A 14,660-nucleotide genomic window follows, 5' to 3' on the forward strand; every position below is an offset into this window, starting at 1 on the left:
TGGACTCTCCCCTGGCCTGGGAGGCCATGTACTCAACTGCCCCTGACTGCCCCCATTCCTTCAGAGCCCCTGGGAAGGGCATTGTGCAACCACAGGGAGTTATGGAGGAAGCTGACTGCAATTTAATTAATTTACTCTGCCATAGTGACTTCCACTCTCTGAAGACTGGCTTATATGTGGGTCAATACTGTAAAAAGATGGGTGAGAAAGTTCTTCAGCATTTCTTTAGACACTGTTCAAGAAGATGTTTGAGTTTACGTGGTTTTAAAAAGTCTCACTCTGGCTAATCAGTCCCAGACTGGCCAAACATCCAGAGGTGATTCCAGGGGAAACAATCCTGCAGCGTGTCTGATGTTTAGATGTGGTCATGGGCTCTTTCACCAGCAGGGAACCATCAGTATCCAGATGTTGGGCTACATCCTGATGGTTACAGCATGTGCTGGCAAGGACAGAAAGTTTAGGAGCCACAACCAGTTATCACAGGAGATGGAACATCAAGCTGTACACCATAACTGGCAGGTGCTCACTCAATACCAGTTACAGCACAGTATCACCAAAAAGGTGATACTGGCCTTTTTTTAACAATCCATTTGTAGTTCTCCATCTCTGTAGTCAGTGAATCCAGTGCTCTGGAGAGGAATAGGAAAACAGATACTCCCACACAGAGCTTTAAGCCAGATTCACATATGGTACCTTGCTGTGTTCTGGGGAGATGTCTCACAGCACTCTGGAGTCTGGCATCCAGAGAGGGAGAGGATCCCACTCAGAACATCTGCACCAGCCATTAGATGCTGCACCCCTTTCTGGATTGTTAAGTGAAAATTACCCTGGGCATCAAGCTTGAGAAGTAACATGACCTTTCTTTCTGCTTCACCACAAATTCAACTTCTGGTCTTCATTTTGACTTCTGATTAAAAGATGACTGATCCCAGAGCAAGCTGGTGAATCCACATCTGCAGCTTTGAGCAGGTGTGTCCACTTTCATGTACAAAGTGCCTGATTTTGCAAGAAGAGAATTCCTGAGCTCTTGTGGTTTACCAGAACGAGAGCAGTGTATCACACTTCCAAGCTCCAAGATCAGGGAATATGGTTCCACTGCACACTGCACATGTTCAGCCTTCTCCAATGGCTTTGAAGCCTTTCTAAGCAGCTGTTACACCACTTGCACTAAAATAGTACAGGCTCCCTCCCCATTTACCACATAAACACGTATTTTCCCCTCAGATTGTGCCTTACAGAGCTCTTGTGTATAGAAAATATGTAACTGAAGATCCAGACTGTTCACAGACTGAAAATTCACAGAGAAGTTGTGGCACTAGTGAGTACTCACTCCTCACACCAACTCCTAAACCAATACATTGTACCAGTGGAGAATAATTATCAACCTATAGAGGGCAATGGAGGAAAGGAAAATGAAAAAGGTGAAAGAAAAAAAAAAGCAGCTGGAAGTGTTAGACAATCTATCTTCTGAGCTGCAATCAAGTATTTACATTTTGTATGTGTCAGCTAATGAGGTGTACACCAGGGAGACACGAGACCAAAAAGGGCTGATTAAAACTGTAAATATAAACAGATTTTTTGAGGTATAATATTTACATGTGGAACATAACAAGTGCTGAATTATGACAGGATATAAACTTCTGGCCACTACTGTGACAGTCAGAAGGGACTGTGTCACTTAAACCTGGCTGCAAACAGGAGCCAGAGACAGCTTTGGTTCAAGGAATCATTTCCCTGTCAGCTAGAGCAGCCTGACATGAGCTGGTCACCACACACCTCTGCCACCTCTCTGCAGCTGAACTCTGCCTTCTGCAAAAGAGTTTGTGTGAGCAGAGTTTGTGTGGATCACTCAGTTATCACACCCACCTTCATGTCCTCCAGGAGAGCCTGAGGGTCCTCAATGCCTTCTGGAACACACTTCTTGTTCTCTGGGAGGGATTCAAGCTTTTCCACCAGGGCTTTTAAACCCTTCAGTTCAAATTCTGTGAGGTGAGTCCATTTGGTTGAAACTTCTGTGGCTGGAGACCCCGTGGGTGTTTTGGGATAGTCCGTGGGGGTCGTTGATTTGATGCTGTCGTCTGACTCATTAGACAAAGTTCTTTTCAGGTACCTCATTACTGTGGCCTTTTGTTTCCTCCCTGCAGCCTCCTTCCCTTCCGAGTGTGTGCTGTTGGGTGAGGAGGAGCCATCCACCAAGGATTTGGAGTTCTTATCCAAGCTGTCATCCTTCTCCTCCTGGAGATGGGCATCACAAGATTCTTCATCCATGTCTAACCACGAATCTGATGAGTAGCTGTCTGTGCTGCGTTTTCTTTTTGCATCTGAAAGTTACAAAAAGAATGCTGAATTTTTAGCTAGTGTAACCTCACAGCTGAAGCACTTCTGTACCACTGGGGCCAGGTGCTGCCTATTTCAAAGGGCACTGGAGAATGGTTTAGTGAGTATGTGACAGGAATGGGCTTTATTCAGCTGATTTTTAATTTTTTTTTCTTTGAGGGGGGCGCTTGTTTGTCTGTTTTAATGCTGGTTTTCATTAACATCTACTCAGTTCAAATGACTGGGAAACATTTAAGGAAAAATTATGCTTTCTTCAAAGCTTCAGTCCTCTATGCCTTCAATTAGGAGGAGGCAGAGCTCTTAAGTCACACACAATTAATTTTCCCACAAATCCGAAAAAGACCAGATTCGGCAGCTTTACAGCTTTAAGAGGAGAGTTAGCACAGAAGGAGGAGGGGGAGACGATGGCAGAAGGCACGTTAAAATGCTGTACATCATCATTCTTCCAGGAACCCTGCACAGCACAAAATCAACTCCTCGCTACTTTTCCTCTCCGCAAGCAACAAGCTGTTGATAAAACAAGAACCCCCAGTTGTTAGTGCAGGAATACTCAGCACAGGATTTCAACTGGGCTTATTTTATGACAACAAGACAAAACACACTGAGAAACACAGCGACTGTCACAGCTACATGCTACTGGTTTTCTTAATGCTGTTCCCAACATATTTTAGGTACTTCTCAGGAAAATTTAAAGGCAAGTTTCTGAGTCTAAAGATCTATTAATCTTAATTTCCTCCTAAGAGCCCCAGTTGTTACCCAACTCCATGCAATCAAGCAGTGAAAGCAGTGTAGGAAACCAGTGGCCATGGTTCCCTCAAGCACACATCTTTTCTTATTTATTAGACACAATTTCCCTGACTAAGTGAACAACATTGAATGCAGGCTAGCAACAGCAGGAATTTCTGTGGAAAATACAGTTAACACTGGCAACACCCAGTTAAATCAATTTATTACTGGCTGAAATGGGTATGAGATCAAGCTGCAAACAAAAACACACTGCAAAGGAAACAGAAGTCACACAGAAAAAGTGAGAGAACAATTAATGAAAAGTTCCTTTCACAGCTTCCATGCTTTGCAGTAGCTTTGGATTAGGACAATGTGAACCATGCTTAAGGAAGGATTAAATGGACATTAATGAGAAAGCTCAGCATCCGGCTGTTGAACAGAGAGGTTCAAATGCTGGAGCCCAGTTCCAAGCTGGAGAATTCCTGCTGGTCACAGAGACACTCCTTGTCTGTGCTCAGTCTGCACCACCTTGTCACAAGCACACTGGTCAGAGGTGCCACAGGCAGTGTCATTGTCACTGCTCAGCCTGCCTGGCTGCTCAGCCCTGCAGCTCCCAGTGAAAGCCCTGCAGGGCCAGCTCAGCTCTGTGTGTTACTGTCCCACAGACACCATTTGGTCACCTCACACTCCCCAGGGCAAGAGTGCTGCTGCTACAGGGTCTGCAAAAACCCAGCATCTCCATCCTCTCTACTCCTTCAGACAGGCTTGCATTTTTCCTCAAAACCAAAATGGCCACAAAATGACTCCTGAAGGGCAAGTTTAAGCTGAAATGCCTGTGAAAAGATGGCAGCCACAGAAAACAGCAGCTATCAGCAAGGCAGGGTGCAGCTAAATCCAGCTCCATCCACAGGGCAGGGTAACTTCCTCCCTGCAAGCCTCCAAAAAAGCCTCACAGATTATTTTGCGTGCTGAGGTGGTGGCATCAGCACTCCAAAGCAGCTCCTCCTCTCTGCTCTGTGCTAATACACCCCCATGCTTCTCTTAGAAAAATAAACAGGATTAGAAAATATCTTAACTAGAACATTTAAAACCCACTCAGTTATCCAACTTTTATTTCACACTGTTTTTCCTTTGTCCACAGTAGCAAGCACACGTACCCACCTCAAAGGCTACATAATCAGCTTATGTCATTCTCCCATTTTACAACTGAGGAAACAGATGCTTGGGAGAAAGCACGATTTGCTCATTGTCACACATCAAATCTAGGGAAAAACCAGGAGTCAGAATCCAGGCTGCTGGATCCAGGGCTGGAGCCCCCTCCCCTGAGCCACACAGCCCTGGTGAGCTGTTTTACAACTGGCTCAAGCACAAAGCCCAGCCTCAATGGGAGAAAATGCCAGAGCTCTGGCATCAAACAGGAGAGGGTGGAAGCAGATCCACATCCCTACGCTGCCAGGACAGTGTCATCAACAGAAAGTGGTGTAAATCTGCACAAAGAAATTTGTGTTTCTGTCCTCCTATGCTGTGGCTGTGCTGAACAGGAACTAATGGCTGTAACTGGGGCAAAGCACAAGTGTAAATAAGGCCTAAAGAAACGAGGGAGATCACGTTATGGAGGTGTGAATAATTTACTCCAAGTAATGCTCTGGTGCGAGGGGAAAAAGCTTCCAAGAGACATCTCCACTTTTTGTCTCTTGCTCTAATCTGTGGAAACAAAAGGCAGGAGAGGAGTGGAGCACTAGAGCATACTGGGGCCTGCTCCCAGGAGGAGGCAGCACACAGAGGGGGTGGCAGTTCTGTGCTGCCAGCTGCCACCTGTCCCTGCCACCAGCACCAAGCAGCCACACCTGGGCAGGGACAGCAAAACCAACTCCCATCTAAGCCAAACAAACCACCCCAGCAGTGCCCTGCTCTCTGCATGCCTGGCAGGCACTCCATGCCTGGCCTAACTCTCCCCTGGGCACAGGGCTTGCTGCTAGCCTGGAGTGTCCCAGGCTATTCTGGAGCACCAGGGGATTACAGCGCTGCTGCTCCGCCGGATTAAGAGCAGGCTGCTCTCCAAACACAACAACTGTCTGCTGCTGCTGCTAATCTAAAAAAAAAGCACCAAGGGAATCAATAATGGAAGGATAACTTCAAGGTGAGGGAGATTCAATTTTGTGTTTTCAAGTGTTTTGTTGTAATGCAGCATGCCATGATTTTTATTTACTCATTTCAATGAAAACATTGTCTGACAGAGTTACTGTGCTGTGAGCTGAGGCCCTACATAAGCATAATCTGAATTTACTTTGTTGAGAAGTGCATTTTAAGCACTGTATTACCAGGGCTCCACTGACTTGGAGGTTTCTGGTTTATTAAATCTCTCTGTGGGGAACAGTACCTGCTCAGCTCAGCTGTTTCTTCTCCTGAGTCAGTGCTCCAGTGAGCCCCAGGTCTGAACCCCAGTTTCAGAGGGGATATCCAGTCTGGGCTCCCACACAGCTTAGTGCAATAATACCTTCACCCTCCTCATCTCAAAGCAAATAAAACCAGCTCATCCAGACCAGTCTGTGATCTAGCTCAATGAAGAGGTGGAGCAGCACACACTTGACCACAGGACAGAGCATCAGAAACCTTTTCTATAGCAGTTCACTTCCCTGTGGCTCTGGGCAGACACTTAACTTTTCTCACAGTTATCCACTTGTACAAGAATAATTATACAGTTTCCTTCCTTGCTGAAAATCAACTTGCTGGATTACAGAACTTAAAAGAAAGGGATGGCGGTCAGGCATAATCATGAAACCTTTCTGAACTATTTAGAACAGTCCAGTGTGTACCTTGCCATTCCCAGCTCCAAACCCTGCCACTGTGACTTGGGAGCAGCAGTTGCTAACAGTCTGCTAAAGACAGCAATGACATTTTCATTAGCAGAAAAACCCTGAGCATACTGGAAATGTATCCCATTGCTCCACTGCATGGAGCCCCCCATACAGGAGCCACTCAATATACTCAGGTACCTGTCTATCACAAGCAAATCTATTCTATCCCCTGAGGAAGAGGGGAAAAAAAGAGACATGGCTCCTTCACTGTGCCAGAGGGCATCTTTTCTATATCCATCAGGCTTAACATACAGTTAGAGCCATCCTGTTAAAATTTTAGCAATGGGAATCTTCAAAGCTGCAGGCTACAGAGAAAGCACATCTCTGATAGCCCAGGATCTTCTCCCAATTACTCTTTGTCAGCTCACTCTCAACATCCATATCTCACTGAAGGTCAACTGTGGTTGAAAACATCCAGTACAGACTCATTCATGATAAGAGTAAAAATAATGAAGACATATCCATCCTGAAAAACAGCACACATTCAAATCTAGTAGGAAACCCAAATAGGCTCCTTTCTGATTTCAGCTAGCAGGACCAATGTCCCATTTGAGAGAGACAAGCAAAAGAAAAGAGAAAAAGGGATTGTGTGCTTTTACAGCAGGCTGTGATCGCTGTCATGTCGTCATCCCCTGAGTGTTTGCCCTCCTGGGAGAGATCTGAGACAGAACAGCCTCACACACTGCCTGGAGACACAGCCTGGAAATCCATCCTGGCCTGAGGAATGGGGGAGGAAGGCACGGCCATCATCCTCCACCTCATTTCGAGCTGCACTCATGGTTTTATGTAGGGAGTGGAAGACTCCAGGTTTCAGCCCTGCCTCCACAGAGGTGGGGCTTTTTCCTGTCTGAAGCTTTGTGAGTGGAGACATTTAGAAAACACAAATACGAAGAACAATACAAATTGCTACAGCAACATACAAGTATCAGGACAGAGGTATCACAACACAATCACACAAACACACTTTCATGAACAAACTATGTCTTGAAAGTCACTCTGAATTTAACAACCTTCATGTCAAAGTGAATAAATACTATGTTATAAAAACACAGTATACGTTATAAAATGTTATAAAAACATGTTATAAAAACACAGTATGAAATGTATGAAGATATCCTTAAAATCCAACTGCTGATTAACTCAGTTTTCTGTGTTCCCCAACAATGTTCATTATGAAGACAGTAATTTTTTTTCTTTACACAGGAGAACAGAATCCCCACAAATTTTATGAGAACTACTCCCTTGTGAATCCCAGAGACTGTGGGCAGTGTCCTGCACTATCTCTAGTCAAAGTCCTCCTCTACTGATAATCACTTTCTTAACTTCAAAGATCACTACAATCATTGTACCAGAAGCTTTGTAAGGAAAGAAAGCAGCACAACTGGAGGGTGAAAAATAGAATGCCACAGCTCTAGCACCCAAAAGGAAAGGCAGAAAACAGACATTTAGAACAAATTTAGAACAAATTTCCAGTCAAGGAAATTGTTTTTTAAAAGTAGGAGAAACATTTCAAATATTCAAGAGAAATTTCTGAAAATGAATACAAGGATATGAAGATTTTTTTCTTAAACCAAGAAGGACAGCAAACAATTAAATCTACTGAGGGGTTTGAGGAGAAGTTAAGTACTTTGCTTCATTACTCTTTAAGGAGAATAATGGGAAATTCTTTGTCAAGGGATACTCCCTCATGGGAAATCAAGAAATTGCTTGCAGATAGAGAAGTCCCTAAGGAAGAGACAATTTAAGTACTTTTTCAGCTCTGAAGAAAAGCTTAAAAACAAAGAGGTAGGGCTTGGAACACTGATGTCTTTAGGATATCCCATCCCTCAGCAAGTGAATATCAAGATACAGGTTGCACAGAACAAACCAGTTTTAACTCAAAGATTACAGTTCATAGAGATTCGAGTCAAGACACACAGATCAGTCAAAAGAAAAGCAAAGCAAGTATTTGAAACTGTATTATTCACACAGAACAAAGCAATGCAGCTTTGTAAAGATAAATAATGTACCTTTACTCCTTTGAATTTGGTAAATGCCAAAGTGAAAGATCCAGCAGTATAGCAGACCTGGTCTTTTGAACCACAACCCCCACTAAAATAATTATTTTAAGGTTAAGTTTCTGCCAAGAAATAAAAACAAAACCCCAAGTTTCTGACAAAACAAAAGCATATGTCCCTCTCTGCCAGCAACTGAAGCCAGCACAGGTCACAGGACTTTGAGGAAGTCACCACCAAACCCTCTTCCAAGCAGCCAGGCTCCTTTTCCTGAAGCCTTTGGAGCTGGCACTCCTTGGTCATGCACAACAATCCTGTTCCCTCTAGACAGTGGACATCTATAGCTCCCAGTGAGTTATGTATGACTGGAATATCTCCCAGCTAACTGGACTGAGGCACATTTCGTGGGGATCACCAAACTATTATCAGTAATTATGGAGCTGGGCTGGAATTCACACTGGTGATTTAGCTGGAAAAGGTCCCATCTCAATATCCAGAACCATCCACTCTCCACAGCTAATTTGTTCTGAAATTACACGTGGCTGATCTGGCACCTCTGCCCTGCCTGCAGGACCAGCCTCTTTCCGTGCCAGTGCTTTAGACAACAGGAGATTGCTCCTTATTTTCCAAAGAATGCAGTTCTCACTTTTGTCACTGCTTTCTGAAGAGCTGATCCAAAGGGATAATTCATCCTTTCCACCTCTAGGATGATCTTATGAGAAAAATTCCTCTGGACACAGAATTTCTGCTTAATTAACCTTTCTGACCAGGATCTCAGAGCTAAAATGTGAAGCACCCAAATGCCCAGTGACTCAGGAATTCCCCCTGGCCTATCCACACAGATTATTAGCTCCCTTAAATTATTCTTGGTCACTAAAACTCACTGGAGAGTGACACCTGCCTGTAACTTCTTCAATCCCTTCTACTAAGAACTGTGTTCAGAGGTGAACATTTCCCTTCTCTGTCCAGAGCTTGGGGCAGTGCCAGCCATGCCAGGCTCACTCCAAGTGGCACCTCAGGGAGCAGGAGGCACAGAAATACTTCACTCCTCCTCCACACTTAACACTTATCAGTTAAGATTTAGCTGGTGCTTGTGCTATTTTCAGCTATTCTGTGCTTAAAAGCAGAGGGAACATGGCCCACCACCACCTTCCATCAAAAGGAGGAAAAAGAGGCCAGCTCAGCACAGCAACAACTGGACTGGCACACATTGATGCAAAGCTCACACCAGTGCCAAGGAAATGCCTCAGGCACATCTGTCTGTCTGTCCTCTGGCCCATTTTCAGCTCTTGTTGTAAAGGTTTCTTTGACCTCCCTGAACCTGGGAGGTCAGAGATGGGGATTTGTGTAGGTGTTTTCTTGGGTTTGCTTTTCTGCACAACTAGAACCCAGTCACCAGAGAATTACAGGAAAATTTAAGGAAAAGAGAAGAGAAAGAAGGCAGGTTTAGTGACCACAACGTGTTCTGTACAGGAGCTGCCCTACAAAAGGACAGAACATCCACCCCACCAGAGCACAACTGCAATTCACACATTTCTGCTACTGAGGTGCTGTGCTGAACATGGCAGTAAATCCTCAACTGTTTGGCAGATCATCCCAACACAAACATTACTGAAACCAACGAACAAACACATCCAAAAATTATTTTCTGGGATCCACTTGCTAAGGGAATGTTCAATACATACAATTCAAAGCAGGTTGGTACTTCATGGACACACTTAAGAGTCAAAAATCTTCCCCACCCCAAAATAAAGAAATTCATTAGAGAATTTCTCCAGTAGAGTTTCTAATGTGCTTTGCAGAACCCAAAGCAGCAGCTGTGAATGTGCCCTCCAAGGCTTCACTCACCAATGACCATTGATTCTCTCTGGTACTCCTTGCTCAGGTGGCAGCGCTGGGTCACACAGGACACGTATCTCTCCAGAACATACCAGCACATCTCATAGTAGAAAGGATAGCGGAATTTGGCGTGCACCTGCAAACAAACCAACACTGTCAGCCCGGGGGAAGGCAGGGAAGTTTGCAGCACAAGGGCCAGTCATCATTGCCATCGTGTTATCAAGAGCACAGACAGTGTGAGGAGGGGGAGGGGAGAGGGTGGGAGCAGGAGCTGAATGCCTCCAGCATACGGAATGAGGAGCAGCCTGCCTGCCACGACAGCATCATTTCTTGGTTCACTAATTTGTATCCTCTTGGGGTGCTGGGAGAGGAGAGGGTTTGTGGTCTTGTGAAATCATGAAACTGATGGATGGCCCCTACAGAATTATTTACCTGCTGTATAAACATAGGGTGGTCACATACAGATGTTAGTCACTAAAACTTAAAATAAAGGAGTGGGTTTTCATCTCCTGAGCACTATCACAGGATTTTTATCAAAATGGCAACATTACCTAAAATGAGTCAAGCAGGAAATTGATCTTTTTCATTTGTGGTTGTCTCAACAATTTGATTAAAGAAATGAAGACACAAATTCTTTATAACTACACATTAAAGTAAAAATCCCTTACGTGGTTCACCTTTTGGCAGCAAGTTAGCTTTTGCCACAAACAGAGTAAAAATAGAAGAGCAGGATTTTGACAAAAGATCCTGTCAAGCTGTGTACTTTTCCTTACATCTCAGACCTGTTGTTCTCAAACAAAAAGCTGAATTCTCCAACACTAGTTATTTGTAAAGGTATTGCAGATACAAAAGAAAACAAAGAGGGTTTCCTTCCTTTCCAACACAGTTTTCTATCTGTAGAAGGTCACTGTACCACAGAAGGATCTGGGAAGCTCCTAAATGCAGGAAGATATGTGTATTGTTGTGATTTGTTAAAAATGGATGCCATGCATCTTGCATGCACTTGTACTTACACTGTACACCTCTCTCTCCTGGTGGCACAGCAATCTGTGTTTTGCAGGCTCACATGCACTGCACTGGGGTTACAGGAGCTGCTTTAAAATATTCTCTGCATATTCACTGCTCCCTAAGCCCAGAGGTGGCACCACCTTTAGTGAAAAGCTGAACTGCACCAGAAAGGAGCATTACCTCAGAAAATAAACCAAAACACCACCCACCACAGTCGAGCCAAAAGCCCAAATTCTGAACAGAACCACTAACCCAGCAGCTGCAAACTCAGCCTCAGCTCTGCAAACAGGCACTGCCCAAACACCTGCAGGTGATCAAAGCGTCCACCTGAGCACATCAGTGACTTATGGAATGCCCAGATTTGAAACCTGGCCCCAAGGTGGACAGCCAAAGAACTTGCCTCTGTTCCCAGGCACAGGAAATGCAAACACTCTTAGCAGTAAAACAAAATGTAACAAAGTTAAAACGTACTGTATTGTCACACTAGATGTATCACAGTGTAGGATTAAATACTCCATGGCAATTCTCAAGTTAAAATCCCTTAAACTCAACACAAATACAACTGGCAAATCTGAACTGCTTGTTGCTACAGGTCATGCATCCAGCACTACTGCACCTTCCCAAATGTTTCCCTGTGTGGTTTGTTACAAAGCACACATATGAAAAAGGAAGGGAAAAAAGAAAAGGAAAAAAAAAATCAACCAGCCAAACAACAACCCCCTAAATGTGAGAACATTTAACCCCAGGGCCTTTTTGCATTGAATAAAATTTTTCCTTTAGTTTAGTTATTTGTCATAGAGAAGAGATCAAGTCACTTATGACTATTAGGGAACACAGGGGAAATTATCCATGCTAAAATATATGCTAATAAAGGAACTCAAATTTTTCCAAGAGAGCACTGCAGGAAACAAAATTTGCAAAGAATTGACTTACAAACAGGAAGCCGCCTTCCACCCCTCAGCCTTCAAAAGGTTTTCAGCCACATGCCTGGGAATATTAAAGACATCATTGCTCAACATTTGTTGACAGATTCTGAGCTTCACCAAATTTAGTTGTTACCAATGTTAATTCAATGTGAAAGACAAGGCAGTAATGCATGCAGTGCTCCCATTATGTATATCAATCTTTAATATTCAATTTGAGTTCCTAATTGCCTCGCTATCAATGTTCCAACCCACAGCAAATCCCTCCATGCCTCTGTAATCCACTGTTTGCCTGAGAAGGCTTTGCTTTTACAAACCTTCAGAAAGAAGAGCTCTCTACACCATCTGTAGACAGAGATACTGTGCAGAGATCTACAGGGCCTTGTGCCAGTAAAGAGACTCCAACAGTGCTTTAAAAACTTTTAAAGTTTGCCTTATGGAAAAGCATAGAGGAATATGCTCTTTGTAATATCCCTGAACATTTATTAATTATAAGGAATGTGAACTGCATTATGTGCATGTCCATACTCCTTCCATTGTACACTCACAGGCAAATGAACTCTTAAGGGCAGGGGAGGAGGAATAGGAGAAAGAAGGAAAAAAATTGAAAATGTTCTGTGATAAGTTGGAAGTGTAATATCTGAGACAGACACTGCCAGAGGACTGAATTCCCCACCAGCAGGGAAATACACTGGATCATCTAATAGGCATTTCCAGCTCTAACTTCTGTGATTAATAATTTACAATCCACTGAAAAAAAAATGTAATTATTCCTGTACAGCAAGAAAAAAATCCTCTCTGGAATATGATCCATTTCTTCAGTTCAAAGTGAAATTATTTTAGAGATTTATATACCCCTCCAAAAATAAAACAAAAACCCTAAGCAAGTAAGACACACGTTTTCCTGAAAAAAGTCATAATCTCTTCCACAATGCCCATTAAAATCATTACAAACTCCACTTGTGTTTAATCAATCTAATCACAATATTGAGAAGCAATTTATGACTATTTACAAAATAATTAAGCTAGCCACTTAATATGTTATCTTACATTCCAGAAAAGCAAGGGAATAGCAAACACCATCATCTGTGAGTGACCACCTTACGTGTATATTCACAGTGCCCTTGTTCCCACCATGTTCCAGTATTTTAAACAGTTAAATTTAGATTAATTGGGGTTAGGTTTGACACATTCTTCCTCTTCAATACTGAGAGCTGCATCACCCCTGTGCCAAATGATGAATCCCTGCATGGCATCCTGCTCTGCAGCTCCTCAGGCTGGGCTTGCAGAGCGCTAAACAGCCTGGCCTGTTTGACTGGCTGTTAATTGGCCTCCAGGAAAGCCAGGCTGCAAAATGAGAGTCTCTACCAACTGTAAGGCTGGAGAATATTTGTTTACCTCAATTGCACATTAGGAGCTGTTTCCAACAATAGACATGTTTTTTATTACTCCTTAAAACTATTTTTAAATGGCTACAACCCTCTTAAAAAGTCTCCCAGGGGTATGAGGAATTAAGTTAGAATAAGCATGACAAGTATATAAACTAGGCAATTTTATCAGGCTGTAAATCAGCATTACCATTTCAACCCTGTATTTATTCTTGTCTGAGCTAAGACAATAACAACTACACCTAGCATAAAAATGACTTTGAATATCAGCAATCAAAGATGATTAAACATTACATAGCAGGTTTAAACACAGTGAAACCTCCATAAAATTGCTCTGTGCAAAATGAAGAGAGGAAGCACACCTGTATTACACTTTGATTTGAGTGTAGCAAATTACTTTGTCAATCACATCATGTAATTTACTTCTGTGCCATACACAATGGAAAGATCAATACTGATGAGAAACTCATTTGCAGTGAGCTCACACTGGCAAATTTGGGTGAACTACACTGTACTGAGTCTGCCAGACCAGCCAGTGTATGAATGGAATTATTTCAACATAGAAATGACAAAATTTGATTGACAAAGCAAATAATGTATTACACACCAGAATCCTATTTTGAAACCATTTCCCCTTCAAGATTCCTGCACGATATTTTTAGTTGGGGGGGGGGGGAGTGTCATTATTTCTAAATCACAGTATTGATTTTCCTGCCTTCTATCAAACTTCTGTATGCCTTAGCTGCACTGCTTCTATTTTGTTTCTGTACAGAAATTCTTGCTATTCTTCAGCTGTTCACACAGTTCTGGTTTATACATCTGCCCACGAGCACAAGTTTGTGAGCACAGGTACAGCCTGTGCGTAACACGCTGCCAGCACAGCAACATCCAAGTGCTGAAATTGCTTCTGTGAAGTCCTGGATATTCTGGGCTGCTGGCTTTTTTGAAGCACTCCCATATTTTTTGCAAGGAAAATGATAAAGAACTACACAGACTTCAAAGAAAATTGAAACAAAAAATGACAAGAACAAAGGTCTGATTTGGGATCTCAAATGTTGCAGTATCCCTTTCCCAATTAATGGTGACAGGATATTTTTCAAGATGCAGGTACCCAACTCCCATAGCCTCCTCTCAGGATCAGTGTGCCAGTAAATTTTAAGAGGCATTTCAGTGTAACTGGCTGGTTAGTTCACAGAAGTTACCAAAATATTTGACTGTTATAAGGAGTTTTGCCTGCTGGCATAAAAAGCTTAGAAAATCAAAGCTGCACCCAGCTTCCCAAGGAGCAGGGCCTTGAAGCACAGCTGAGCAGCCACAACCCAAGTTGTGTGATCTTGGGTAGCTCAAGTCCTGTGTGATCAAAATGTCCATCTTTATACAACTTAAAGAAAAAAGAGCATTTCCTGCCCATCTTCCCTAAAGACTTCAATGGAAATCACTCATTTCTGGCATTGATCCTCCCTCCCAGTCTCCCCTTCTCCATTCTCCAAGTGAGCTCCTGTGCAAACATCCTCCCCAGCAACAACACACCTGCAGTGACCTCCCAGCATCTATTGCAGGTTCTTATTTACAGTCACTCTGGAAACC

General features: G+C 43.2%; 1 protein-coding gene across 2 annotated transcripts in view; it reads right to left on the reverse strand.

Annotated features, from left to right (window-relative positions):
• The window catches only part of KDM2B (lysine demethylase 2B), a 103,539-nt gene that overhangs the window by 42,717 nt on the left and 46,162 nt on the right, over positions 1-14,660 (reverse strand). For both annotated transcript variants that reach the window (XM_059485273.1, XM_059485272.1), the window contains exons 10-11: positions 9,764-9,890; positions 1,867-2,321 (exon numbers count right to left, since the gene is read on the reverse strand). In XM_059485273.1, coding sequence (XP_059341256.1) covers positions 1,867-2,321; positions 9,764-9,890 — 582 coding nt within the window. The remainder of the gene's footprint in view (positions 1-1,866; positions 2,322-9,763; positions 9,891-14,660) is intronic.

This window comes from Ammospiza nelsoni, chromosome 18 (assembly GCF_027579445.1).
Source record: "Ammospiza nelsoni isolate bAmmNel1 chromosome 18, bAmmNel1.pri, whole genome shotgun sequence".
NCBI lineage: Eukaryota > Metazoa > Chordata > Aves > Passeriformes > Passerellidae > Ammospiza > Ammospiza nelsoni.